General features: G+C 43.0%; 1 protein-coding gene across 7 annotated transcripts in view; it reads right to left on the bottom strand.

The window, feature by feature from the left end:
- Nucleotides 1-26097, bottom strand: part of ZNF827 (zinc finger protein 827) — a 178567-nt gene extending 152470 nt beyond the window's left edge. For 6 of the 7 annotated variants that reach the window (XM_032246457.1, XM_032246458.1, XM_032246460.1 and 3 more), the window contains exon 1: nt 25237-26097. In XM_032246457.1, the coding sequence (XP_032102348.1) occupies nt 25237-25279 (43 nt within the window). In that variant the 5' untranslated portion in view covers nt 25280-26097. The remainder of the gene's footprint in view (nt 1-25236) is intronic. The other variant, XM_032246461.1, reaches the window with a different exon arrangement.
- Nucleotides 26098-26896: the final 799 nt, after the last annotated feature.

Raw genomic sequence — 26896 nt, 5'->3', positions numbered from 1 at the left:
CTGAGGTAGAAGGATCACTTGAGCCCGGGAAGCGGAGGTTGCAGTGAGTCATGATTGTACCACTGCATTCCAGACTGGACAGCAGAGTTAGATCCTGTCTTAAAAAAAAAAAAAAAAAAAAAAAATTAGCAAGAAAGGCCTTCTATTGCTGTGACTGCTTAGAAATCTCCAAACAAAAAGATATACTCATCCTTACATCCTTACTTATGTTTCAGCAAATTAATAAGAAAGGGATATTTGAAAAGATAGCTTGAATTCACTCGCCAAAAGGCCAGTAAGACCAAAATGGAACTAGTTAGTCCACGGATTGATTACTTGCTCTCTCACTGTTTCATGCCCCTCCATATAACAAAAGGCACATAGAATCTGTCCCCTCAAGCAATCAGAAGTAAATTTACCATGGCTACCACATCGTTATCAGAAAAATTGTCTGCTAAGGCTGATAAATCGGTTGATTATCTGCTTCCTTGACTTTTATTTCTTTTTGTATAAATTTTTTCATTTTAACATTACTAATACTTGTTAGAAGATGAGTAATAAATTACCAAACTACTGAAATCACCAGAAAATCCTTACTAGAGCAAAGAATCTAACCAAAAAACAAACCCCCTCAAAAGCCCTAATCATATAACAATGTACTCAGCAGTCTAAGAAATAGCATTCTATGGATAAATGGTTACTTATCAAAATCTTAGCTTATACATAAAATGATACATTTCTTTGTAGATACACACAGACACACATACACATACATACACCAAGAGCACTGGCATCATGTACCTTGTAATGAAACATATTATAGTCATAATCATTCTGTCTGCCAAAAAAAAAACCTCATACAGTAAGTCTTTTATTTACTAAAAATATACATATATCCAGAAAGAAAAGGGCCGTGGGAGACAAGAGACTTAGCAAGGGAAAAGAGAAAAAATAGCTTTTTATTTAGTGCTTAAATACATATAAAACAAAAGCTGTAAGGAGGCAGCTTTCCCCAGTGCGCCCCCCCCCCCAACTCACCAACACATTCACAAAATGATATTGGTGCAGTTGATTGTATGAGAATATTTTTTACCCCTTATGCACAAGTATCCATGACAGCAAAGGACAACCGATTTCAAGGACAGCTCTAACTCAAAGTTAACTTTAAACACTGATTTAGGCCAACGGTTTTAACCTTTATTCCTACTAGGCTTTGTGCCAGGGCTGCTATCAAGTGGTCAAATGTATTCTTATTCCTTGTCTCCTTTTATTTTCCCTGTCCACCTTCTGGCACACACAGAAGTCAACAATAGAGAGCAAAATAAATAAATCAAAATAATAAAAAAAAAAATAACAAAAGCTGCAGTCAACCAAAAAGCTAAGGTAATTTGAAGGGCCAGGGTACCCCACAGCTAAATTAAGATTCCCTTAACAATTCAAGTCCAGTGGTTTTATCCATTTAATTCTCTTTGAAGAATCCTAAAGATACCTTCCTTTCTTCTTGGGCACTCTTCAGGCACGCCACTTGGGGTTTTCACTAAGAGGGCTATTCTAGATATTTCACCTAAAAGAAACTCAGCACTGTTTTCTAGGACTTTGTTCCTAGCAGTGATGTTCCGAAGAGCCATTCGTTCTGTCCCCAACAAAACTTGGATGCTTATTGTCTTAGTTGATTTCACGTTGCTAAAACAGAATACTTAAGACTGGGTAATTTATAAGGAACAGAAATTTACTAGCTCATGATTCTGAAGTCCTGGGGGCCACATGCAGTGAGGGCCTTCTTGCTGAATCACGACAACAGAGGCATCCTGTGCCAAGAGAGAGCAAGAGCAACAGATGGCCAAATTCACTTTTATAAAAACTCACTCTCCCAATAACCGACACACTCCCGAGATAAGGATATTAGTCCCTTCAAAGGACAGAGCTCTCCTGACCTAATCACCTCTTAAAGTTTCCACTTCTCAACATTGTTGCATTGAGGATTAAGTTTCCAACATATGAATTCTGGGGGACCCATTCAAACCACAGCATTCCAGCCTTGGCTCTAAAAATTCATGTACTTCTCACACGTAAAATATATTCATTCCATCCCAAACACCTCAAAAGGCTTAACTTCTTTCATCACCAACTCAAAAATCCAAAAGTCCAGGTCTAATCTAAATTAGATTTGGGTGAGACTCAAGGTGCAATTCATCCTGAGGCAAATTTCCCTCCAGCTGTAAGACTGTAAAATTCCTGTAAAATTAAACAAGTTATCTATCTACTTCTAAAATACAATGGTGGGACAGGCACAGAACAGACATTCTCATTCCAAAGGGAGAAATAAGCAACAGAATGGGGTAAATGGTCCAGAGTAGGTCCAAAACCTGACAGGGTAAATAATATTAAACCTTAAGTTGCCAGAATAATCTCGTTTGACTCCATGTCCCCAATCCCCTGTACACTGGGGTGGGGATTGGCCCTCCAAGGCCTCAGGGAGCCCCACCCCAATGGCTTTGCTGGGTTCAGTTCATGCAGTAGCTCTCAAGGGTTGGTCTTAGGCCTGCAGCTTCCCCAGGCTGGAGCTGCATGCTGCCCCATTCTTACAGTTCCACTAGGCATCACCCTCGTTAGGGCTCCCTGCCTTAGCTTTGCTCCTACAGAAAGTCTCTGGCCTCCAGAAAGTCTCTGGCCCAGCCAGAGACTGTTGTAAAATCTAGATCTAGGGAAGTCACGTCCCCACCACTCTTGAATTCTGAGCACCTGTATACTTCTACCACATGGACATAGCCAAGATTTGCTGCTTATACCTTCCAAAGCTGTGACACCTGGGGTGACCTGGGAGCACTATCTGCACTGGAATCTGGGGAGCAAAGACTTACAGCAAGCCTAGTGTCCCAACAGCACCTGAGGCCTCTCTTTTGACATTTCCTTTCCCCAGGCCTTAGCACTCTGGCCTGTGATGGAAGAGGGGCACTGATCATCTCCAAAGTAACTTTGGGGTCATTCTTTCATTGTCCTCTGGTTTCCTTCTATCCATGTTAACCTCCTTATCACTCAGTTGCTTAGCCACACCTAAGGTTTCCTCTCCTGAAAATGTTCTTTCATTCTCTACTACAAGGCCAGGCTGAGAATCCTTCAAATTTCTCAGTTCTGTTTCCCTTTTAATTATAAATTCCATCTTTAAATCATTTCTCTCTTCTCTCATTTTACTATATGAAGTTAATAGAAGCCACATAGCTCCTTCAACATTGTGCTTAGAAATTTCTCTCAAGAGATACCCTAGTTGATGGCTCTTAAATTCTGCCTTCCTAAAAGCCCAAGGGTATGGACACAATTCAGCCAAGTTCTTTGCCACATCATAACAAGGATGGCCTTTACTCCAGTTTCCAATAATTCCTCTTTTCTATCTGAGATCTCATCAGAATGGCCTTTACTGTCCATATTTCTACCAACATTCCAGTCACAACCACTTAATCTCTAAGAAGTTTCTTAGTTTATCTCTAGCTCTCTTCTTCTAAGCCCTCACCAGAACTGCCCTTAATGCTCTGTTTATAGCAATCTAGGCTTTTTCTAACCTGCTCCTCCAAATTCTTCTAGCCTCTATCCATTATCCAGTTCCAGAGCCGCTCCCAATATTTTCAGGTATTTGTTATAGCAATAGCTCCACTTCTTAGTACCAATTTTCTCTCTCAGGCCGTTTTGTGCTGCTATAACAAAACGCCCAAGCCAGGGTAATGTATAAAGAACAGAAATGTACTGGGTGTGCAGGTCTGGAGGCTGGGAAATCCAAGATGAAGGGGCTACATCTTGTGAGGGCCTTCTCGCTGCATCACAACATAGTGGAAGGCATCACTTGGAGACAGAGTGAGTCAGAGAGAGCCAAACTGGTTTTTGTAACAAACTCACTCCCATGATAACAAGATTAATCCAGCTATGAAGCCAGAGCCTCTTAAGGTCCCTCCTGATGACCTCATAAAGGCCCCACCTCTCCACACTGCTGCACTTGCAATTGATTCAAACACGAGAACTTTGGGGAACACACTCAGATCACAGCACTTTGGGAAATGCATCAAGTGGTAAGACTAAAGTTCAGAAACATGCTCTGCTGCTACTTTGGATAAGGCTCAACTCCAAAGTAGCTGGTTCAAAAAACAAAAAATGGCATTCATATGCCATTTTCTGGGAGTGACCACTTATATTATTCCTACATCAGTTCCTCTGGTTCTTGACCTTTTGGGTGTCTATAAAGTGCCATGATTTTGTATTTGAATAAACACACCACTTCTTTTTCAGCTAAGAACTGTCTCTAGTTCTGTAGCTGCAACATTCCTTCATATTGTAAGAATTTCATTAACCAGCTTATCCTCCACCGAAAACTGGCATTTGAAAAGGAGAGTAAAAATGTACTGGGCAATTTAAAGAAGTTATTTGAGAAACAGAAGTTTGAAAAGCTTTTGATATATTAGGTCGGTGCAAAAAGTAATCACGGTTTTGCCATTATTTTTATTTTTATTATTTATTTATTTATTTATTTATATTTTGAGACGGAGTTTCGCTCTTGTTACCCTGGCTGGAGTGCAATGGCGCGATCTCGGCTCACCGCAACCTCCGCCTCCTGGGTTCAGGCAATTCTCCTGCCTCAGCCTCCTGAGTAGCTGGGATTACAGGCACGCGCCACCATGCCCAGCTAATTTTTTGTATTTTTAGTAGAGACAGGGTTTCACCATGTTGACCAGGATGGTCTCGATCTCTTGACCTCGTGATCCACCCGCCTCGGCCTCCCAAAGTGCTGGGATTACAGGCTTGAGCCACCGCGCCCGGCCTATTATTTTTAATACCAAAAACCTCCATTGCTTTTGCACCAACCTAATAAATTTGCTCAACTAATCAGGGTTTGTTTTAAATCTCTGTTTTGAAGTTACTTAGAGAAAACCTAATTTTAAAAAAAAAGTTCCACATTAATATCAGCAGCAGTAAATCTGACTTTATGTTTGTGGGCCACATAGGGTCTCTGTCCTTATATTTTGTTGTTGTTGCTGTTGTTTTAATCAACCCTTTAAGAACGTAAAACCTATTCTTAGCTCAAGGCAAAAAAACAGGATACAGTTTGCAGACTTCTGCTCTAAAACAGCAGCAAGCTAAGATTGCACCACTGCCCTCCAGCCTGAGCAAAAAAGTAAGACCCAGTCTCAAAAAGACCAAAAAAAAAAATTCTGACACATGGCAACAAGTTTCATCATCATCTTTTAAATCTAGCCACTTGTGTGAGTCATCGAGCACCTCTGTGCCTCAGTATCTTCATCTATAAAATGGGGGGTTAGGATGGATCAGTGGTTTCCAAACCATGCACAGAGAAGGCATGGGGCTGCCAGACAGGGCTGGGCGCTATGGACACACCCCCAGCTCTCGCCCCAGCACATACCAGCCAGCACAGCCCCTGTTTTGGCTTTGATCTCTTCTACATAGTGGAGCTCTCCATGAAGACAAGGAAGGGTTCCATCAATTTTGTTTTGTTTTGTTTTGTTTTGAAAGCCACTGTTTTAGAAGACCTCAGGGATCCTCCCCCTGCAAATCCTCTATGAATCCACTTTAGATCACAATCATTATCCAATCATCTTATTGGGGACTAAACGTCAGGTAAATAAAAATGATTGATTGAAAATCCTATCTTGAGCCAGGCACAGTGGCTCACACCTATAATCCCAGCACTCTGGGAGGCTGAAGTGGAGTATCACTTGAGGTCACCCTGGGCAACATACCAAGACTCCCATCTCTACAAAAAGCTTAAAAATTACCCAGGCCTAGTGGCGTGTGTCTCTAGTCCCAGCTACTTGGGAGACTAAAATGAGAGGATCACTTGAGACCAATAAGTGGAGGCTGCAGTTAGCTGTGACCGCACCACTGCACTCCAGCCTGGATGACAAGAAGTAAGACCCTGTATCAAAAACAAAAATAAAAATAAAAGTATATTCCCATATTGGGTATTTAAAAGAGGAGAAGCAAAAACAAGAAAGATCTTATTCTAAGGGACCACCCGTACTTGTTCAGATTTGAGGAAGTTCACTGGATAGCCAAATCAAGAGCATTCCCAAGTCCACACATACCCATGAAAGGGAGAACTCATTCCTGCATCTCTCTGCTTAGAGCACTGGGAAGAGCAGAATGCTTTAGCAAAGGAAGGACCAGTGAGCTGAGACTCAGAGACCTGGTTCCACTTTGAATTTGGAATTTACCAGCTATGTAACTTCTGATATTTATCTAACAAAAATTGAAGAGCCTACTATATACCAACACTTAGACATGGTATTAGGAATACAATGATGAACCAGAACGATGAGGAATGCTCTATCTCCCATCACTCAAATCCATCATCCATAAAGAAGGGTAACAATACTGCTCTCTCTCCCATACATGGCAGTCCTGCAGAGATGGCCAAGTACACGTAAACTCCAAAGCATGGATAACATTAAAGCAGAAACTTGTAGAGTCTTCTCCTTTTCAGTAAATAAAATATATTCAACTTCAAGCATTCACTAATATTGATGAAATAAGGCCACAGTAAGTTTTGTAAAACAAAAAATCTATTTATATAGCATGAAACAGCATGGCAAAACAGAAAGGGCATACGCTTTGAAACCAGACACTCCCACTCGAATCCTACCCTGCTATGCACTAGGCCCACCTAAAGTCTACAAATACCTTCTCCTGTTTAGAGTATAAGATACTAATATCTGCAATTGTACAGGGTTGTTGTGAAGGTAAATTAGCATTACATAAGTAAAGCACCTGGCAAAGAGTTGGCATTTAGTGAATAATAGCTTTCCCTTTCCCTTTCTCCCAGGCACCTAGAAATCTCAGATGAGAAAACCTGTTTTAAAGAGTAGGGCTTACCTCAGAACTGTTGATACTGTAACCCAGCTCTATATCATAATCACCCCAACCAAAGAAGACAGGAAACTTCTGGTTGTTATGACCATGGAATCCAGATGCAGAATATGCCCAGTCATCAGGAAAATCTGACAGTCTTGGCACAGTTTGAGGACAGAAAGAGAGCAATAGCCAATAGCTGAGGGGAGACTCTACAGTCTGGAATGTGCCACAGACTTCCAACCACAAAAGTTCTCTTTTGCACTTAGAGGGTGGTATCCCCTGCAGCATAGACCACGCCCTCTGCTCTTCTGGGCAGGTCTCCTCGGGAAGGGAGGAGAAGCACGTGACTCCCTCCAGGCATCTCCAGGCTACATTCACGTGAATGTCCAGGGCACTATTCATCGCCTCCTACCCAGCCTGGATGTACAATTTAGGTAAATCATTTTCTCATTTTTGAAGGAGGAAGACAGCAGGAGACAGACTCCAAAGTCTTTTCCACCTCTAAAACCCTTTGATTCTGTGACCCAGGTTTAACTTCTTTGTTTATTCTTTCAGCAGTGTTTATGAAACACCTCCTATGGGATCCCCCTTCTTAACTTCATTCATTTGTTCATTCAACAATATTAATAGAACACATCCTATTTCTTGGCTTCTGTGACCAGTTCTTTACTTCTCCCTTCATTCATTTATTCAGCAATATTTATTGATCACCTACTATAATCAGTTACTGTTATGTGCAAGAATGTATAAAAATGAGTAAGAAATAGTCCATGCTCTTTAAAAGCTCACAGTCAATAAGAGCATCAACAAGTAAGCAAGTATAACATGCCTAGGAGGTTATGATGACAGAGCTACGGGAATCAGGGAAGGGGATGCCTGATTCTGCCCAGAAGGTGAGATGATGGAGGAGGGGAAGCAGCAAAGGCTTCTCAGAGAACTGAGTGTTGGAGGCTAAGTAGGAGGTTATCAGGCACGTAGATGAGTTGAAGTTATTTCAGAAACAGGGAAAAGAATATGCTAAGGAAAGGAGGCATTAGTATGGTTTGCAGAACAGATAGTTCGGTATGAATAAAACAAGGAGTACACAAGATGGCAGAGGAAAGGGGCTCAGATGACGAAGCATCTTCTAGACTTTGCTTTTTGGCAAAGTCTAGAAGTCCAAACTTTATCCTTTTAGAAAATGCCTAAAGGATCTTAAATAGGATTATCTGGATTACATGAGTGTTTTAGAAAGTCTGCCATGGTGGCAGTGTGAAGACTGGATTATAGAGGCAGGGATGGGGGAAGGGAGAGGTGAGTCTCAGGCAAAAAAAAAAAAAAAAAAAAAAAGAGGTCGGTTGGCAGGTTGGCAACCATTTCAATTATATCTGAGAAAAAATAAGAATGTAAACCAAAACAGTGGCAGGGAGTGGGCATGCTTTATTCTACAGATATTTGGAAGGTAGAATCAACAAAGGCTGGGTGGGGAAGAAACTCAATAGAGGGAGGAAAAGGAGAGGGTGGCGTTTGAATTCCACTCAGGTTTCTGTCTCAGATGAGTGGGTTCATGGATGATGAGGACAGCAACCCAGAAAAAGGAGACATGAAGACCAGAAATACTCCTAGTTCCTCAGGACTGTAAATGTTAGTCATCTCTTCTTTGCTACCATGCAGTCTCCAAGATAAATCATGCTAGACCGAGGCACTCACTGGAGTTCTCCTCCAGCAGGGGTTCCAGGAAATCATAGGGGTACCAGGATAAACATGGAGCATCTCCACAGACCAGCACTGCTGCATACATATTTACAAGAAACAATATTAGTTTCTTGTAATTTGATGAGTTACTGAAAACATTACTTTTAGTCTAAATCAACAGACATATACCGTATAATGCATATTTTAAGATAATTCAAAGGTACATCAAAGAAATCTCATAGAAGCTCTGAGAACCCTTGTGAGTTTAGGATTTCCCCATCTTCAGGATTCTTTGCCTTTTGGGGGTCTTGGGTGAAAATATTCCAAGTGCTACATTACAGCATTACATAGTAAAGCAGAAGAAGCACATGAACCAAGACACGGCATTTCCATTACTGTGTAGATACCTTAGAGTAGTGGTTCTCAAAGTGTGGTGCATGGACCCCTATGTGTTTCTGAGACCCTTCCAGGGATCCTCAAGATCAAAACTGTTTTTATAATAATACTAAGCTATCATTTGCCCATGCCGCTCCATTGACATCTATAATGATGATACGAAAGTAACGACGGGTAAAACTATTGAGACCTTAGTTCAAATCACGGCAATAGCAATAAATCATACTACTAATCATTGCATTCTTCGCTGCTGCACATATTTTAAAAACTAATACACAAACATAAAAGCAAAACAAGGAGAAAAGCCCTGCCAGTTTCATTTAGCAATGTCTTTGATGAAGCAGTGAACATTATTTTCATTGAAGACTGACCCTTGAGTAAACATCTTTTTAATAATACATGTAACAAAATACATGTATAAAACACTTCTGCCATCACTGAAGCATGGTGGCTGTCTCAAGAAAAAGGACACGTGTGACTGAGTTAGGAGCTGAACTAGACACTTTTTTCAATGAACATTATTATTATTATTATTATTATTTTTGAGACAGAGTCTTACTCTGTCGCCAGGCTGGAGTGCAGTGGTGCAATCTCAGCTCACTGCAACCTCTGCCTCCTGGGTTCTAGCGATTCTTCCGCCTCAGCCTCCTGAGTAGCTGGGACCATAGGCACGTGCCACCACACCCAGCTAATTTTTGTATTTTTAGTAGAGACGGGGTTTCACCATGTTGGCCAGGATGGTCTCGATCTCTTGACCTTGTGATCTGCCCACCTTAGCCTCTCAAAGTGCTGGGATTACAGGTGTGAGCCACCGCGCCTGGCCTGAACATTACTTTTAGTTGAAAGAATAACTGACTATGGTCATTCAAGTGTGGGTATTTGGCAGACTCTTCATTGGAAATGAATAAAAGTAAGACTGATACTTGAAGGAAAAACTGACAGTATTTGTTGCCAATGATAAAATTCAAGCTTTCAAGTAAGAATTAAAATTTTGGAAAACATGTATCTTACACTGTGAATTTGACAGCTTCTCAATATAGCCCTTAAAGACTTTTCAGATAACATCAGTGTTGACATTAATAAATTTTTTTATATTGTATAACAAAATGTGTCAACATTTGGTAGATCTACGTAACTCAGTGAACCAATATTTTCCAAATGTCCAACGCAAGATGTTCTACGCACATTGATCCATTCAAAGCACAAGAAAGACCGGTAGATTTTAATGCAACAAAATATGAAAAGTTTATTGAAATGTTTTGATTCATCATTGCAACTAACCTTTTTAAGAAGCTACCTCTTTTTGAGTCTTGGTGTATTATCAATGAATATTCACAATTATCTGAAAAGACTATTACATATTGATGTGAAGTCAGATTTTCTTCAGATATGCCATCCAAAACATGTCAAAAGATTGAATGCAGGCCAGGCTCAGTGGCTCATGCCTGTAATTCCAGCACTTTGGGAGGCCAAGGCAGACAGATCACCTGAGGCCAGGAGATCAAGACCAGCCTGGCCAACATGATGAGAACCCGTCTCCAATAAAAATGTGAAAAAAAAAAAAAATTAGCCAGGCTCAGTGGTAGGCACCTGTAATATCAGCTACCTGGGAGGCTGAGGCAGGAGAATCGCTTGAACCCAGGAGGCACAAGTTGCAGTGAGCTGAGATGGCGCCATTGCACTCCAGCCTGGGCAACAGAGGAAGAATCTGTCTCACAAAAAAAAAAAAAGATTGAATGCAATAGCAGATAGGAGACTCTCGCTATCTTCTGTTAACTCAGGCATTAGAAATTTGCAAAAATATAAAACAATAGTACTCTTCTCACTAAATCTATTTTAGAAAATATATTTTTGTTAAAATATGCTTATTTATAATTAACGTAATGGGTTAGAATCAGTATTTTTAATAACATTTAATTTCTCATTTTTAATTTCTACTATGATATAGATAAACAGATATGATGCATGTACACAAAAGGTTTTCAGAGTTTAGGAGTCCTGGTAAAAAGGACCTAAAACCAAAATGTTTGATAACCAGTGTCTTAGAGAAATTCACATTCAGGCTAAGCTGATATGTACATGCATGTTCACAGCAGCACTGCTCAGAACAGCAAAAAGAAGTGGAAGCAAAAGCAAACATCCATTGTGGTATGTTTCTGCAGTAAAATACTGGAGAGACGTGAAAATGAATGTGCCAGAGCTACATGCATCAACATGGAGAAATCCCGGAAAAGTAAACACCAAGGTGCAGAACACACAAACACACTGTACACTAACACTGTTACACATCTCAAAGACAAGCGAAACTAAGCAATACGGCAAAGTCCACAGAAAAAACAAAGAAAACAATAAACAGAGCATTTAGGGTAATGGGAACTCTTAGGAGACAGGGAGCAGGAGAAGAATACACGAACAGGTTTGATAGCATTAAAACTAGTTAAACTGGGTGGTAGGTTTACAGATGTTTGTTTTGTCATTATGTTTTTCATTACACATGTCTGGATGTTAGATATACAATTTTTTGTTAAGAGCACATACTCTATGATCCTCTAAGGGAGACACAGCATTAGAACTCTCCTTGCTGACTGTTGAGGAACCAAAGAGGTAAGGGAAAAGTAAGAGGGGATGGCAAATGCTGGCAGAGTGTCTGCAGCACTGGCCCTGAGAAGCCGGTTTGAGGCAGAGCTCACCCCACAGCCCCTTCAGGGGTCGCATCCAGTGCCATCCGCCTGAGTTTGGGTTTTCAACAACCCTCCCTACTTGAAAAGGCCACTTCGTCATTTAGGCCATCGCCCTCCATCTCCATTTTTATCACCGTGGCAGAAACTACCACACTTCACAGTTGATTTTTGAGATGTAATCAAACCACTGAATTTAGCAATCATAATCTCTTATCTGGGCCAGCTCCTTCCATATTTTTCCTGCTTCTTATCTTTATATCACCAATATGGCCCCTCTGGTTCAATGAACTCCCTTATCTTAGGGTCTCTCACATAAATGAACTTTTGGTTTATTTTGCCCTCTTTTGGTTAATGTATTAGTCTGTTATCACATTGCTAATAAAGAGGAGACTGGATAACTTATAAAGGAAAGAGGTTTAATTGACTCACAGTTCCACATGGCTAGGGAGGCCTCACAATCACAGTGGAAGGCAAAGGAGGAGCAAAGTCACATCTTACATAGCAGCAGGTAAGACAGTGTGTGCAGGAGAACTCTCCTTTATAAAACCATCAGATCTCATGAGATTTATTCACTATCATGAGAACAGCATGGGAAAGACCTGCCCCCATGATTCAATTACCTCCCACCAAGTCACTCTCATGACATGTGGGAATTATGCGAGCTACAATTCAAGATGAGAGTTGGGTGGGGACATAGCAAAACCATATCAGCTAATGACATTTCTTCTTGGAGTGTTCTCTCCTCTCTGCTCAGGATCTAAGTCCATTGCTTCCTTCCATTGCTTCCTTCAGGACACTTTATATGTCATTCCTTTTTGAGAATCTTTTACCCATCACACTTGCTCTGTGTTTCCTCAAACATTTACACATCTAACTGATAGTGTATCATCTTTCACTTGTTAGCATATTGATTTGTACTTATCCTCTGTGATTATTTTGTGTCAACATTTATAAGAACTGTCAGCAGAAGTTGCATCCTACAGAACTTCTGTGAACAAGGGAAACGCTCAAAAGTTTTCCTTAATGAATGAGCACCACGTGGGAGTTACAACTCTCAGCCAGTCAAATCATCACTGCTCCAACATGATACCATGTGTGTCGCCACATACCTTTACTCCCAAAAGGCCCTCAATTCAGTATAGTGAAAGATGTGTTCCCCTGCTGTGGGAACAGATTTCCAACTTTAAATAGAAACTAAGCAAAGCAGCACTTTATAGAATCGTTTCCTGAAATATTAAATAATTTTACAGTTCAACACTTCTCATCCCACCCCACATTACTTGAAGTCCTTAGAAAATCACCCCCAACGGGTGGTTGAACCAGCTTCTTCATAAACACAATATCTGCTGTTTCACTTTTGGATAGTTTTATTTTTATTACGTCTTTTCGAAACTAAGTCTTGCTCTGTCACCCAAGCTGGAGTGCAATGACGCAATCTCAGCTCACTGCAACCTCCACCTCCCAGGTTCAAGCAGCCTGCCTCAGCCTCCCGTGTAGCTAGGACTACAGGTGCATGCCACCACATCCAGTTAATTTTCGTATTTTTAAAATAGAGACGGGATTTCACCATGTTGGCCAGGCTGGTCTTGAACTCCTGGCATCAGGTGATTCACCTGCCTCGGCCTCCCAAAGTGCTGGGATTACAGGCTTGAGCCACTGCGCCCAGCAGGATAGTTTTACTTATTCAACAAATCTTATTGAATCAAATGTATCTTCCTTCTAACTTCCACACTATTGGTCTTACTCTCTGTTTTCTGACCAGCACTTTCATAAGTTAATGAAAATACTTTTCAAGCTGAATTTTAATTATTTGTCTCCATCTCTTTCTCTGCTCATTTGTCTCTGAGCTCCTTGAGAGCAGGAACCATGCTCTACTCAGCTCCACAAATTCCCAATCCCTGGCACACATGTGCTCAGTTGGTGCTAGTGAAATAAATGAATGAATGAGCAAAGGAAGTATCAGTTATCACACACCAGCTGAGAATTTAGGATGAATAACAATTTACTCCCTTTCTCACTTGACAGAACTTCACATATTTGAATGTAGCTACCATGCATAATTTTTACACCCCCACTCTTAAATGAAGTATTCCCAGTTGCCTCAACAACTAATTTTTCATATGCTGATTTCAAGAATATACAACATTCTAGTTGTCTCCCTTCTTGTGAGTACTATATCAATTTTCCTCTTTAAATCTGTTTAATCAATCTGGGATTCAATACTATAGATGGGTCGAATTAGTTTCTAAGAGCGATGTTGCCACCCTTGTTCTGAATTCCACACTTAAATTCTTTCAGCCAGCTCTGCTGAAATGTATCCATTTTTCAAAGAAAGGCTGAGTTTTAAATATTAATTGTTGATTAACAGTGGTTATCTCTGGGGGCGGAAGTTGGGATGAGGGAACTTTCATACTTAAACATTATTGCATGGGTTTAATTATTTATACTAAGCATGTACTACTTTTGTCATTAAAAGCCAACATCGATTTTTAAAAATAAATTAGTAAAGAGTTAATATTTGTGATTTCTGTGGTTCCAGCCTGATGGAGTATGTCCAAGTCATATTTAAGCTTCTCGTACTTTTTCTCTTCTTCTACACGTATGCTTTCACCTATTAACAAGTATTTGAGTAGCCATTTGTGCACAACACTTCTCTCTAACTACTATCTAGTAGCCAACCCAAACCCTACTTCTAGACTGTGAAATTTCCCTCTTTCTATAAATGTCACAAAGCAGCTCACCGTAATTTGATTTCTAACTTTTTAAGGTCAGATTAAAACCCAACAAGTTATTATTTGAAGTTTGCTTTCCCCTAGAAGGGAGAAATCATATCGCACATTTCAGTAACGTTTGCTGGAGCGTAGGGTCTCCCACACTTTGTTTCCTCCCAAATACAGCTGTGTTTCATGCTCTAGAGAGGACTGTTGGGTTAACAAGTAGGGCCAAACAAGTGCAGATTAGAAAACACCGCCTAATTCTAGGCCATTACGCAAGGCAGTACTCTCCATATGGAGTACATAATTCAGGACTCAGATAGTGTCACTGCATGTGACTCCATTCTACTACCCTCTGCTTAGTCTAATATCAAAAACTCAGATCTTGAGTCTTTGAGGAGGGAAGTACCATTGACAGCAGAAGTTTTCATGAATCACTAGGCCATCAAGTTCCATCAGCACCTACGGGGTTGTCTTCCTGTAGTGGAGGGTCTCTGAGCAGTTTATAGTGGCCAAAACCATCTCCTTCAGGTTGTGAGATCCCATGCAGATTTCACAGACCTACGGCTGCACTGAGTCTCAAGAGACCATCAAATGGTCCAGCCCTTGGTAGTGCTGACACTGGTGACTACATGCTAGCTTCTTCCTATCTCTGGGTCTGTGTCCACTTCTGTCCAATCCGTGGGAGAAGCAGCCCTTCTCTGCCTGCCTCACAGGCAGATGATATCGGTGAAAGTACTTCATGAAGAATAAAGCATAATATAAATAGAAGGTTTGGGTAATGTACTGGGTTTTCCATTTTACATGATGGAGCTACTTAAGCACAGAGATGGTAAGTGACTTGCCCAAGGTCACACAGCCAGTGGGAAACCTTGGTGCTGGGAGAGTTTGAAGGAGAAGACAGGAGTCTGTGTCTCCTGTCTACTGTAGGTTCCTTCCGTGAGTCTCTCTGGTATCCAACCTCGAAGAGTTGCAGTCAATTACTGAAGTCCACAAGCTGGTCTAGGGTTTTAAGAGTGTAACAAATTACCGTCAATAAGCTGACCAGGCTCAGCATTGCATGTCTTTATTTTTGGCTGAAATGGTAACATCCCAGAGTGGGAGTTCCGGTTAGTTCAGGGGTCCTCAACTCAGGATTAAGCAAATTAATCACATCACCCAGAGAGTTTATAAAAAATGTTCATGCTCAAGCTCCACTCTGGGTCAATTCAATTTAAATCTCCAGGAGTTCGGATTTTTAAAAAATCTCCCGGATGATTCAACTATGTAGCCAGGGTTAAGAGCCACTGGGTTGGCTGATGGTGATCAGAAACTGATGGGCAGCAAGAGTTGTCCTTGACTGATTACATAATACAGTTCAAGGAATCCTCAGTTGAAGTGAATTCACACCTCAGCTGTGTTAATATGGCCAGCATTTACTGTGCACATACTCTATGCCAGACACCAATCAAAAGTCTCTACATGTACACGCCGACCTAGTCTCAGAGAACCTACAATGGCCTCCCACTTAACAAATGAGAAAAACGGGCAGATAACGGCAGTAACTTGCTAGTGTCACGGCTACAATGTGGTGCTGCCAGGATCTTAATCCCTATACGGCTTCTTGATACTGCCGTCAAATGTGCTATACAACACCTGAAACACAGTGATGAATGGAAAGATCAAAGAATGCTGGGGCATGCAGAACAGTTTCTAATCCAAATGCCTACAGGGACCAGGAGGTACGACACCTGAGGGAGGCAGGCAGGTGTATATGCATATGGGGACATGGCGGCCGAGTGGCAGGAACTGTGGCAGACTGACGAGCACATGCCTAGGGAATGGAGACAGCCGCCACCGACTACAGCAGATTGCTGCCATGTGGGGAGGTGGGCCCAGTGCGAGTGGCTCTTCCAAGTTTTCAAAGGAAGCTGGAAATTTGGATTTTTATATGAAACCTCCGATTTCCAAAATGTTGTCTCAAGTTTTTAAACAGTATCTGTGTGGGGCAAAACACATTACTATGGCACCAGCTTGTAACCTACGATATGATCTCTCTCTCTCCCGCTACGCACACACCCCCATCCTTCATTTCAGATTCATTTAGTGTATTCTCTTGAATTGGTTCTCTGTGATTAGAAACAGCAGACCCTGCCTTTCCTTTTTTCTGTGTAAATGAACTATTACCTATGTAACACATGGAACACCTAATACAAATCTCCTCTGTGTTATTCTAATCAGTGGGCTCCCTGTTGAACAGAAGAATAAATAAATATTTATGGAATACATATTCTCTAATTTGGGTCTCACTCTAAGTGTCCAAAGGAGGATTTAGTATCCTCACTTTACGTAAAACCTGGTTATAATGCATATGATTATTACACAACTTAGACATAATTCAGGTCAAATCATATAAATAAAGAAACTCATTCCTATAGTAAAAGCCCTGTATAATATTGTTGGCCTATGAAACAAGTATTAGTCAAGCCCTACAATAATAGCCTTGTAAATGAATTTTACCATATCATATTATTATTACTCACCACTCTAATGAGATATATTGAGAAAAAAACCCATAGAAACCACCAAAAAGTTCCAGGTCAGAAATACCTGTAATCTTTTCACAATTTAAACAAACTAAAACACATTTCACATACTTAAGTAATATTTACTGAGTTCTTTCTATGCAGCAGGCACTAATTAGGCATGATTTTGTGTATATGTATAATATTTACATTTGTATATGTATTCAATTAATCCTTCTAATAGCTCTGTGATACAGAAACTATTATCACTATTCAATGATGAGGAAAGTGGAGAGCAGGGAAGATAAGTAATTTGCCCAAGGTCACACAGCCAGTCAGTGGCAAAGCTGGGATCTGAACAGCCTGGCCCCGGAGTTAGTCCATTTGACTGCTGCCCTGCGAACTTCGAAAGCATATGAGTCCTGTTTCTACTGTAGTTGTACCATACACAGCAGACAAAGTTAAAAGAGGGCACAGTCACAGATGATACTTTCTCCCTCTCATTACAAAACAACAACAAAAGCTTTTTAAAATACAGTGCCAGACCACCTAAGATACTAGCACTATGTAACCTTAGAAATATCTATCACCCTCCACAAGCACAGTAGCTTGTTTCAAAAGCTCAGATAAGCAGAGTGCTACTGATCAATCATGTAAAAGACCATTTTCTCCTGGCCTTCTTCAGTCTCCTTTGAAGGCCAGCTTCTTCAGCACACTCAAAACAATTCATCCTGAGATCCACATCTCTCTCTCTCTCACCTCTTTTCTTTTATCCTTCACATCACAATTCTAATGGGATCGACCCATGTAGAAATGACCAAAGAGAAAGAGATAGAGAGAAAGGTTATTTTAGGGTTTGCTTTTTCGGTCCCCAGTCTCGAAGAAGGTCCATTCATTTCTTCCTTGTTGGTGGAGAAAACTTGGTTGAATTAGGATTTTCTTAAAAGCAGAAGCCAAGTGTATCTAAACCCTGGTCGCTTAAGAACTCCAGAGACAGAACTTCAGAGGTAAAGGCTGTTTTTTAGTAAGGGAATGGACAGTTGGAAACAATATCCTTTTTAGGCACACTGAATCTGCTGCATTTAATATAACCCCAGGTCAGACTGTGAAAGCAGAGTTGCTAAAGGCCACATTCTGACTTCAGATCGTGGGCGAGTATCACTGTGCATTTTATAAAATTAGCTACAGTGTAGCGTGTGTGTGTGTGTGTGTGTGTGTGTGTGTGTGTGTGTACAGGGAAGCTAACTTTAATAAAATAAACAGCAACATGTACCCATACCATTTGAGATTAGTATCAAGCCAAAGTCTGATTTTAATTTATGAAACTACTTTGTAACTACAAGGATTATATCCCAAGGTGGGTCCCTAGGGAATGACAGGAGTCATCTGAGAGGCCCTGCCTCAGCACCTAGTCATACACTATTCTCCAATATCATAAAACATAACTTACAGAGAGAGGACAGAAATACAAAATTTGCTACCAAATAGGAGAAAGCAGCCAGAAACTTCAGCCCATCAAGTACTCTTGGCTATTTCTAAGGTCTCTGCTTCACACATTATTCTCTTATAAAATATGACAGAAGACATTTCAGCTACCGTGAACTGTAAAGTGTTTTGTACACTTAGCCCTAGATGGAATGAATTACTGAGCTATACCTAGCAAAGCAGGAGACAGAAAAGAGTACATCAGAAACAGGCACCATCATTTACAATCTATACGTCTAAAATGTGGTTCTAAGAGTACATTAACTAAGCCAATATAGTAATGAAATCTGCTGAAGAAAAGCTCACATCCTACCATAACTAGGCCTGGTCTGGATTTTTTTTCCAATAAGAGAAAGCTCAACATCTATGCCTTCACCACAAAGCTCACGGTCTTGTAAAACCTTATGCTGGAAATCCTTAATGCCCCCAAAAGTCCTATTCTGTAGGTCATACTCTCATTATCTTGTTCTGCGATCGGTCTGATTAAATTATACAAAATTACAAATACATCACTCAGAATGGAGAGATTAGCTCCAGCCTATTCTGTTTTTCCTTCTCCTGTCCTAATACTCCAGTGGATATTTAAAAATGAAGAATGGAGGACGACACAGCAACCTCAAATAGGGACAAATATATTAACCTAATCTTGGAAATACGCCGCCTTCAGTTTTCACAGATGACACTGCTGACCAGTCACAGAAACGAGCGTAGCAATGTGGGCTCCACCATATTTCCCTCCCTCACACCTTGTGCTGTGGTTTGAATGTTGGTGTCCCCCCCCAGATTCATGTTGAAAGTTAATCCCCAATGTGGCAGTATTAGAGATGGGGCCTTTGGGAGGTAACTTGATCGTGAGGGTGGAGCCCTCAAGAATAGGATTAGCGTGTTTATGAAAGTGGCCCCAGGGAGCTTGTGTGCCCCTTCCACTATATAAAGACACAGCAAAAAGGTACCATCATTGAAGCAGAGACAGAGCCCTAATCAAACACTCAATCTGCTGGTGCCTTGATCTTGGACTTCCCAACTTCCAGAACTGTAGGCAGTACATTTCTATTGTTTATAAAATATCCAGTTTAAGATATTTTGTTATAGCAGCCCAAACAGTCTAAGACACCTTGTCATCTTTAAGTCAAAGATAACAATTTGCAGATAAGTGACCAGGGTTAATGATAGTGGATGAGAGTTTTTCCTCTTTTCTGAAACTAACTTGTCCAGACAGGATCCGAACCCAATCTACTGAGATTACTTAAGTAAACTAGTTTACCAACACAGCCAGGCACCATACATTTCCAATCCGGCCTTTTCTACAAAAACATGTTGACATGAATAGAGCTCCTTGTATTTTAAAGCAACTTCTGACCTCAGGAGAAGCCTGTGTCATCACTCCACGAACACACACTCTCCCTTGGGTGTCCCCATGGTCTTTGTCCATCTGATTTTACAAGCCTCACAAGACAGAGATTTTCTACATCTCCCTTGGAACTCTCCTAATAGATGCCATTCAACGACTCTAAAATCTCTAATGCACAGCAAGCTCTAACACTGGCCGAAAGCTGTCCAATTTATACTTCTCCAGCATGATTTATTAACACTTTGTGCAGTGAGACTTGTCAACTCACACAAGCTGTGTCATCCCCAGAGTGAGACGGCAGCATGCAGGTAGATTAAAAATCAATTTTTTAATTAGAAACTATTTTGAAGCATAAGAAGAAATGTGACTTTGAGCTCTCTTTCCTATTTTAGCAGGAAAGCTCAGTGATACCCTACTTACTGTATTAGGAATACAGAGATGTTCTTTTCAGAGAACAGATAGGCATGATTATCCAGCATCCACCTAGACTGCTTCTGGGTACCTTGGAATCATTAGCTCTGGCTGACAGAATCAGTGAAATATTTTGCTGCTTCAAACTCAAATTTTTTCCCACGTGGTCCCTGCCACAGTTAGTCAGGAGGTACTGCCCGGTCACTGCAAAAATTAATAAGAATAAATAGGGAAAAAGAATTAAATCTTTCACCCTTTCTCTTTCATTAGACATAAAAAGACTTGTAAAATGATAAAAATAAGGAATCCTGTTGCTTTTCAGTCACTTTGCTTCCCAATTTTACTAGAAAGCAAGAGAGAGTTTTAAAAAGTTTTAAAACACAATAACCCGATCTGGTCTTGATCCACAACTGAGTAAACAATGAAAATACTGGAATCATAAAACAACTGCTTTATTAACTTTTCCTTTGTGTTCCCACTCGGGAATAGGCACCAGGCAAATTTCCAATGTTAAATATAATAGGATCCAAACTCATACACGTTTATGTGTAAGTTGAAGCTAATGAGGAAATAAGTGCTGATCACCAATGGTAAAAAAGATTTACAGATGCAACAAACAGAAGAGAACACCCTTCCTTATCCTTTCCCTCTTCAGTTTGTGATTCCAAATGTAATAATGCTCATAAAGTGCTAGTCCCATGCAAGATAACAGTCACAGCATCAGTTACCCACACAGTTACTCACTCTTCCTCTTTCTTAGGCTGACAAAGTTTTTAAAGTTATCCAGTTCAGGATTCTGCTAAAGACAACCAGGTGCTACAGCTCAAAGCGCCTCTCGGACTTTTTTTTTTTTAATGTAGTATTGGACCTTGTTAATGGAAATAACTTTTGTAAAAGAGCCATGAACAACAGCAGAATCATATTTAAATCCCAAAATGATAATTACTGCTCTAGTCCAAAAAATAAAGTCTGCATCTTGTGTAAGAATTTTTAAAACCACACCTCAAAAGTAGTGTAGGTTTAATACCCTTTGCTTAGGGTCACCTGCAAAAGTTAATACAGGACTTCTTTTGATTTGTAGAAAGTAAGATCGCCATTCAACCCCACAATATAGGCCGTCTTTTTCTGCAAATGTATGAGGCCCGTATAACAAAACAAACACAGATACTAACACACACACTTACTTCAGAGGCCCAGGAGGAAATGGCTCTGTAGAATTTTAAATCAGAAACCTAAGGCTTAGGTTAGTAGTGTCAGGTTAAAGGCTAACCCATCTCCAAAGCTAATTCGGTTCTGAACAGTCCCATGGGTGTCTAGCTGAACAGAAGGAGCTAGGAAACCTTAGCAGGCCAGAGCCCAGACTGGGGAATTGCTGGGACTCCGTGCCAGGGGTTGAGGCTCACCCCAGACTTGGTATCAGATAATACCAAGTGCTAGTCTGGATTTCCAGGACTAATCCACTCCAGGGTGGAACTTCCAGGTTCCCCAGTGTCTGTGCTGTGTAGTGGGAGGACTGTGAGCTTTGTAGATCCAGACTGTTTGGCTAGTATTGTACTCAATATCAGAAAAATAGGTGCAATACAGAAAGAGTCTATAAGTAGCAATGCTTTATGCTGTGGAATCCTTAGGGGGTTGCAGGCACAGGGAGAGACCTAAGAGGAAGCGGAAAGCACTCCAAATTTTCTATAGATACAGTTTTCACAAGTTCCTTTATTTTTATATTCGAATTTGCCCTTCTTGAATGTGTGTTTACAGGTTCTACAGATTCTTAAAACAATGTATTCACAGTGGTTATCAACCACTTTTATATTTACTCAAAAGGACTCTTTGGCTTCAAAAACAGTTTTCCTCTCTCATTCAAGATCTCCCTTCTCTTCCTCCGTTACACACATCACTTTTTTCTTTTAGAGTCAACTTTTAAATCTGCCCCTAACTTCTTAAAACCCTTATAGGAGGAGAAATTTAACCCCCAAACTTACTATATTTTAAGTTTGATACAAAACAGTACTGAGCGAAAGAGAAATCCTCCTCTCACAGATAAACAAAGTGTTTAGCATTAAAACTGGGACTCAGAACTGCCATTATATTCTACATTAAATACAAATTAACACTGATTTTTCCCAAAGTCAAATAATTACTACTTCACACCACTTGCAAGTTTCAAGCCTCACTCAGCACTTAGCAAGCCTTGGTGACTGTGACTGAACTGCAAAATACACCATTTGCCCAGAAATTGCAAAGTCCAAACTCAAACTGCTTTAAAAAAAAAAAAAAAAAAAAAAAAAAAAAAAAAAAAACCTGTGTAAGCCACACTTAGCACAGGCAACACACATCCACAAAAATCCATTCAATGCAAAGGTAAGTGGAAAAGCTTAGAAAATTAAGCCTTCCCTCTCAAAACTGCAGGGATTTTTACGGCATTTCCAAAGGTAATTGCTTCTTACTTCAGTAAAAGTGACTTTATGTGACTGAAAGAGGGAGGTAATGTTTTTTTTAAGTGAGTGATAACAGGATTCAATCAGACCGCAAAGTAGGAGAGCCCACTCGCAAAATATAACTTCATCACCAGGCACCGACGCGCAGGAGAGGCCCACCAAGCACCAGAGCTAAAATGGAGCCTGAATTTCCTCTTAGGCGGAGAGGGTAGTCGCAGGAGGTCAGGGTCAAGGTCACCAGCAGGGCAGGCTGCAGCTGCCCGACTGCGCTACACACCCGAGGAGGGAAGGCGTTCCATCTCCGTCACAGCCGAAACAGATAAATCCCTTCTACTCTCCTACCCTCCCTCTAACCCCGCCAACATTTTTTTTTTTTAAGCAGGGGGAGAAGAGAAGAAAGGGAAAATGACCAAATAACCTCACCGCCCTGTTTTCGCACACAGGCTCATCAGCTCCCAAAGTTGCCATCTAAGGGCAAGTTCGCAGAGAACACTGAAACCCATTTTGTCCGAGCAGGGCAGACCTCCCCTGACCCCCCGAGGATCCCTGCCTCCTCTCCCTCCCCTCCCCAAGCCCCCGACCGAAGCCGGGCAGCGCGGCGGGCCGGCCATGTGCACGCACACTCTTCCACCAACTGCTGCGAGTTTTCTGTGAATCGCAGCGCGGAGCCTCCCAACTCGCCTTCCCCGACTCCACCGCCTCCTCCTTCCTCGCACAAAATTTCCCTACACACGCAGCCGCCTGCGAGTGATTTTATGTGCATATATATTACATATGTGATATTATCCTCAGAACCTCTAGCGGGCAGGCGAAGAAAGGACTGCACAGGGGCATTTTTTTTTTTTTAAAGGAAGGGGAAAAAAGCACAACCCAAGCCCTTTGCGTCGACTCCTGCGTACCGGGAAGGGGAAAGAAAGAGGAATGTTTGCGGAGCGGACTGCTTGCAAGTGCCCTTGCTCGCCACTTCGGCTGCGGCCCGGGTGACACGGAGCCGCGGGGGCGCCTGGCCCAAGCAGCCCACGCCCCCCTCCCTGTCCCCTGGGCAGGCACCGCCGCGGATATTTCGCGAGGGGGAGATCGATCGCGCTGCCTGTCTGCAGCGGAAACGCACACGCTCACACACAACCCGAGCCGGAGACACCATAACCTTAACCCTTCCCCCACCCTCCGTGAACTTCAGGTGACCGACCACGTCGGCCTGACACCCGGGCGGGCGGCCGCTCCGGCTCCACTCCCGCCCCCAGCCCGGGTTTTGCAGGATCGGGCTCCGAGCAGCGCCAAACCGCCGGGAGAGGGGAGTAGCGTGGGGGGAGAGAAGAGAAATTGACCCTCCGTCTCCCCCGACCCCTCCCTCCGGCGCCTCCCGCGTCCCCTCCTCCCCGTCACCCCGCCCCACGCCTTCTCCCCTTCCCCCTCTTCCCTGCATTCAAGGAGCCGGGCGGCCCCGGGGGATATTTTTAGTTGCTTCTTTCTCCTTCACTTTTAGCTTTAGCAGCATCTCGGAACACTCAAAGCGGAGAAAGACTGGGGGGTTGGGGGGAGCTGGAGAGGGAGTGGGGGAAAAGTTAAGAGTCGCGCAAAGAAAAGCCGGAGGGAGGGCAGAGAGGGACCGGGGGCGCGGGTGGAGGAGGGGAAGGGGACCGGGCCGTGCCGGCGGGTGTGTGTCTCCAGTTGGCGTGTGTGGCTGCCGCCGGGGAGGGCTGTGATGCACTTTAGTCCTGGACTCTGCTCAGGCTCGCCAGGGAGGGGGTCTGAGAGCCCGAGTCTCGCCTGGCTCCGTCTGCTCCGACTGACCTCGCATTTTATTGCGGCCAGGAGCCCTGCTCCTCCCTCCCCTCGGCTCTGCAGGGACCTCGCGCGCCGCGAGCCGCCCTGCCTCCTGCCTCCGCCTCGGCGCAGCTCCCGCACCCCACATCCGCCCGCCGCTGCCCGGCCTCGCCCCCCGCCCGGCCGCCCCGCGCCCCGGCGCGCCCCCTCGCTCCGGCGCCGCGGGAGCAGCCGCCCGGCGGCGCGTGTGTACCCGTGTGTTTGTGTGCGGTGTCCCTACACCCTCCCCAGCCGCTCCCGCCTCGCCCGCCCCCGACTCCCCTCCTCCGCCGCCGCCTCCTCCACCTCCGCCTCCTCCTGCTCCAGCCGCCGCCGCCGCTGCCGCCGGCGGCTCCGGGGCCGACCAACCCCGGCGCAACCTTTAGCCAGGGACGGACCTCTCCCTGGATCCCGTACCCGGCGGGCTGCCGCGCGCCCTCGCCCCGACACCCCCAAACGCCATGTCACGGCCCCTAGCCCTCCGCGCGTCCCGACCCCCGCACCCTCGGGCGCTGGAATCCACAAGGAATTTTTTTTTTAAGATTCCAACCTCTCCCACCTCCCCCCACCAACCCCCCGATAAAAACCCCAGGCATCCACACTACTCCCCTCCTCCCGCCTCTTGCCCCCTCCCCCCAGCAACCCGGGGCGAGGAGGGGGAAGGGGAGGAAAAGGGAAAAAAAAAGCCCGATCTCAAGGAAAAAAAGAGGGGGGGTGAGAGAAAGAAAGAAAAAGAGAGAGAGAATAGAAAGGGCACGGGGCTGATCATCACCAACATGGCTGCCTCAGCATAGACCTAAACGAGGAGTAACCCGGGCTGTGTCTTTGTCAGTTTCACCTCTGTAACCCTAAACTAATGCAGAAAACAACGGAGGAGGCTGCGGAGGGGAAAGAGGAGAGGGAGGGCGAGAAAATGGCACGAGAGGAGGTGGAGAAGGGATGACTTACGTGAGGGAAGGCGCTTGGGCTGCTCCTGCTTCCTCCTGGGCATTTTCCCCCTTTTCTCACATTCTCCTCCTTGGTTAATGTGAGATCAAATAAACCCCCGTGGGGGCAGAGAGGCAGACACTGGCAGGAGCGGGGAGGTAGTTGGGGGGCGGGCGGGCGGACAGGGGGAAACCCCTTCTCTCCGGTGTGTGCAATGGGTTGAAGCTTGTTTCCTGGAGCCAGAAGAGGGGTTTTCTTCTTTTCTTTCCTTTCTTTTTTCCTTTTTTTTTTTTTTTTTTAATTTTTGGTCGTGCACCTGGCTTGTCCCCGAGCGTAATATTCTTCAATGGAAACGGATCTAATAGGTGTGAGTGTGTGTGTGTCCTATGCTCGCGTGTGTGATGGGAGGTATAAATAAATGAGTGCCGGTGCGGCGGTGTCTATGGCCGCGCTCTGTGTCTCCGAGCCCCTAACACTAATGTCGGGATCAAAGGGCAGCGGCGGCGGCAGCACAGCTCACAGCTCGCTCTCTTGCTCTCTCTCTCTCTCTTTCTCGCTCTCTCTCCTCTCGCGCTCTCTCTCTCGCTCTCTCTCTGTCACACACACACACACACACACACACACACACACAGGCACAGACTGAGGGAAAGAGCGAGAGCTACACGCACGCACACACACGCGCGCACACACACACACACACACACACACACACACAGAGCAAAGAGGAAGGTGCCCCAAGGCTCCCAGGGCGGACTCAGCCTCGGATTTACAACCGCTCTGTCTGGAAAGAATGGGGGGTGCGCGTGCGGGGGTGGGATGGAGCTCTTCAAATTTATCCCGCTAGTCGCCAAATCTAGGGGGGAAAAAGTTTTTCTCACTCGTTAAACAACGATTAGTTCATTATTTTACTGATTTTTAAAAGGAAATAAATTTTTGTCTTAACTTTCGTTTGTTTATTAAGCTACATTTTGTTCTGTATGAAATTCTGCAGGCTTTTGTCCCTAAAAGAATTACTCTCTCGCCCCTTCACCTTAAATCTGGAGGTTATCGTCTCCCACACACTCTCCAAAAACATTCCAATAAAACTAATCAAAAATAAAAAAATAAAAAGACAACACATGGTGAAATCAATAATTCGGTTGACAGTTGACAGAATAAGTGCCCAGTTTTGGAGTGTCCAGTGAAGTTAAAACTGAAAAATGCTCCTCAATGAACATTACAGCTACTTGACAAAGAGAGGAAAATAAGATTAGGTCACCCCTGATGGTTGCTTTAACTGCTACGTGGTACTCCTAGAGTGCACATAGCAATCTTTACTTCGGAAATTTACTTTTTCCCCTGCTATACACTGCAGGTATATGAAGTTTACCCTGAAGCAATTCCAGTGTGCATTATGAGCCCAATATAGCAGTTTTCATTAACTGATACATACTTTCATTACCTTACAAATCACACATCTTTCTTCAAAGACAGACATAAAGGAGAAAAATAGAAAAGGACGGGTCTCACTCTAGCACAAAAGGTACTTGGTGAAAGAGGACTGTTCTCTTTGTGACTTGCAGTCATTTGGATAAAAGTTCACTCAGAGGTTGTTAATGATTTAAACTCCAAAACCTGCTACTATAATTGAAGTAAAAATGGTCTGAAGAAGAGTTGTTTCATAAAACTCTCTTTGTAAGAG

This window comes from Sapajus apella, unplaced genomic scaffold (genome assembly GCF_009761245.1).
Source record: "Sapajus apella isolate SASKATOON/1434 unplaced genomic scaffold, GSC_monkey_1.0 scaffold61, whole genome shotgun sequence".
NCBI lineage: Eukaryota > Metazoa > Chordata > Mammalia > Primates > Cebidae > Sapajus > Sapajus apella.
The sequence above is the reverse complement of the archived record's forward strand: the minus strand, read 5'-3'. Positions and strand labels throughout refer to the sequence as shown.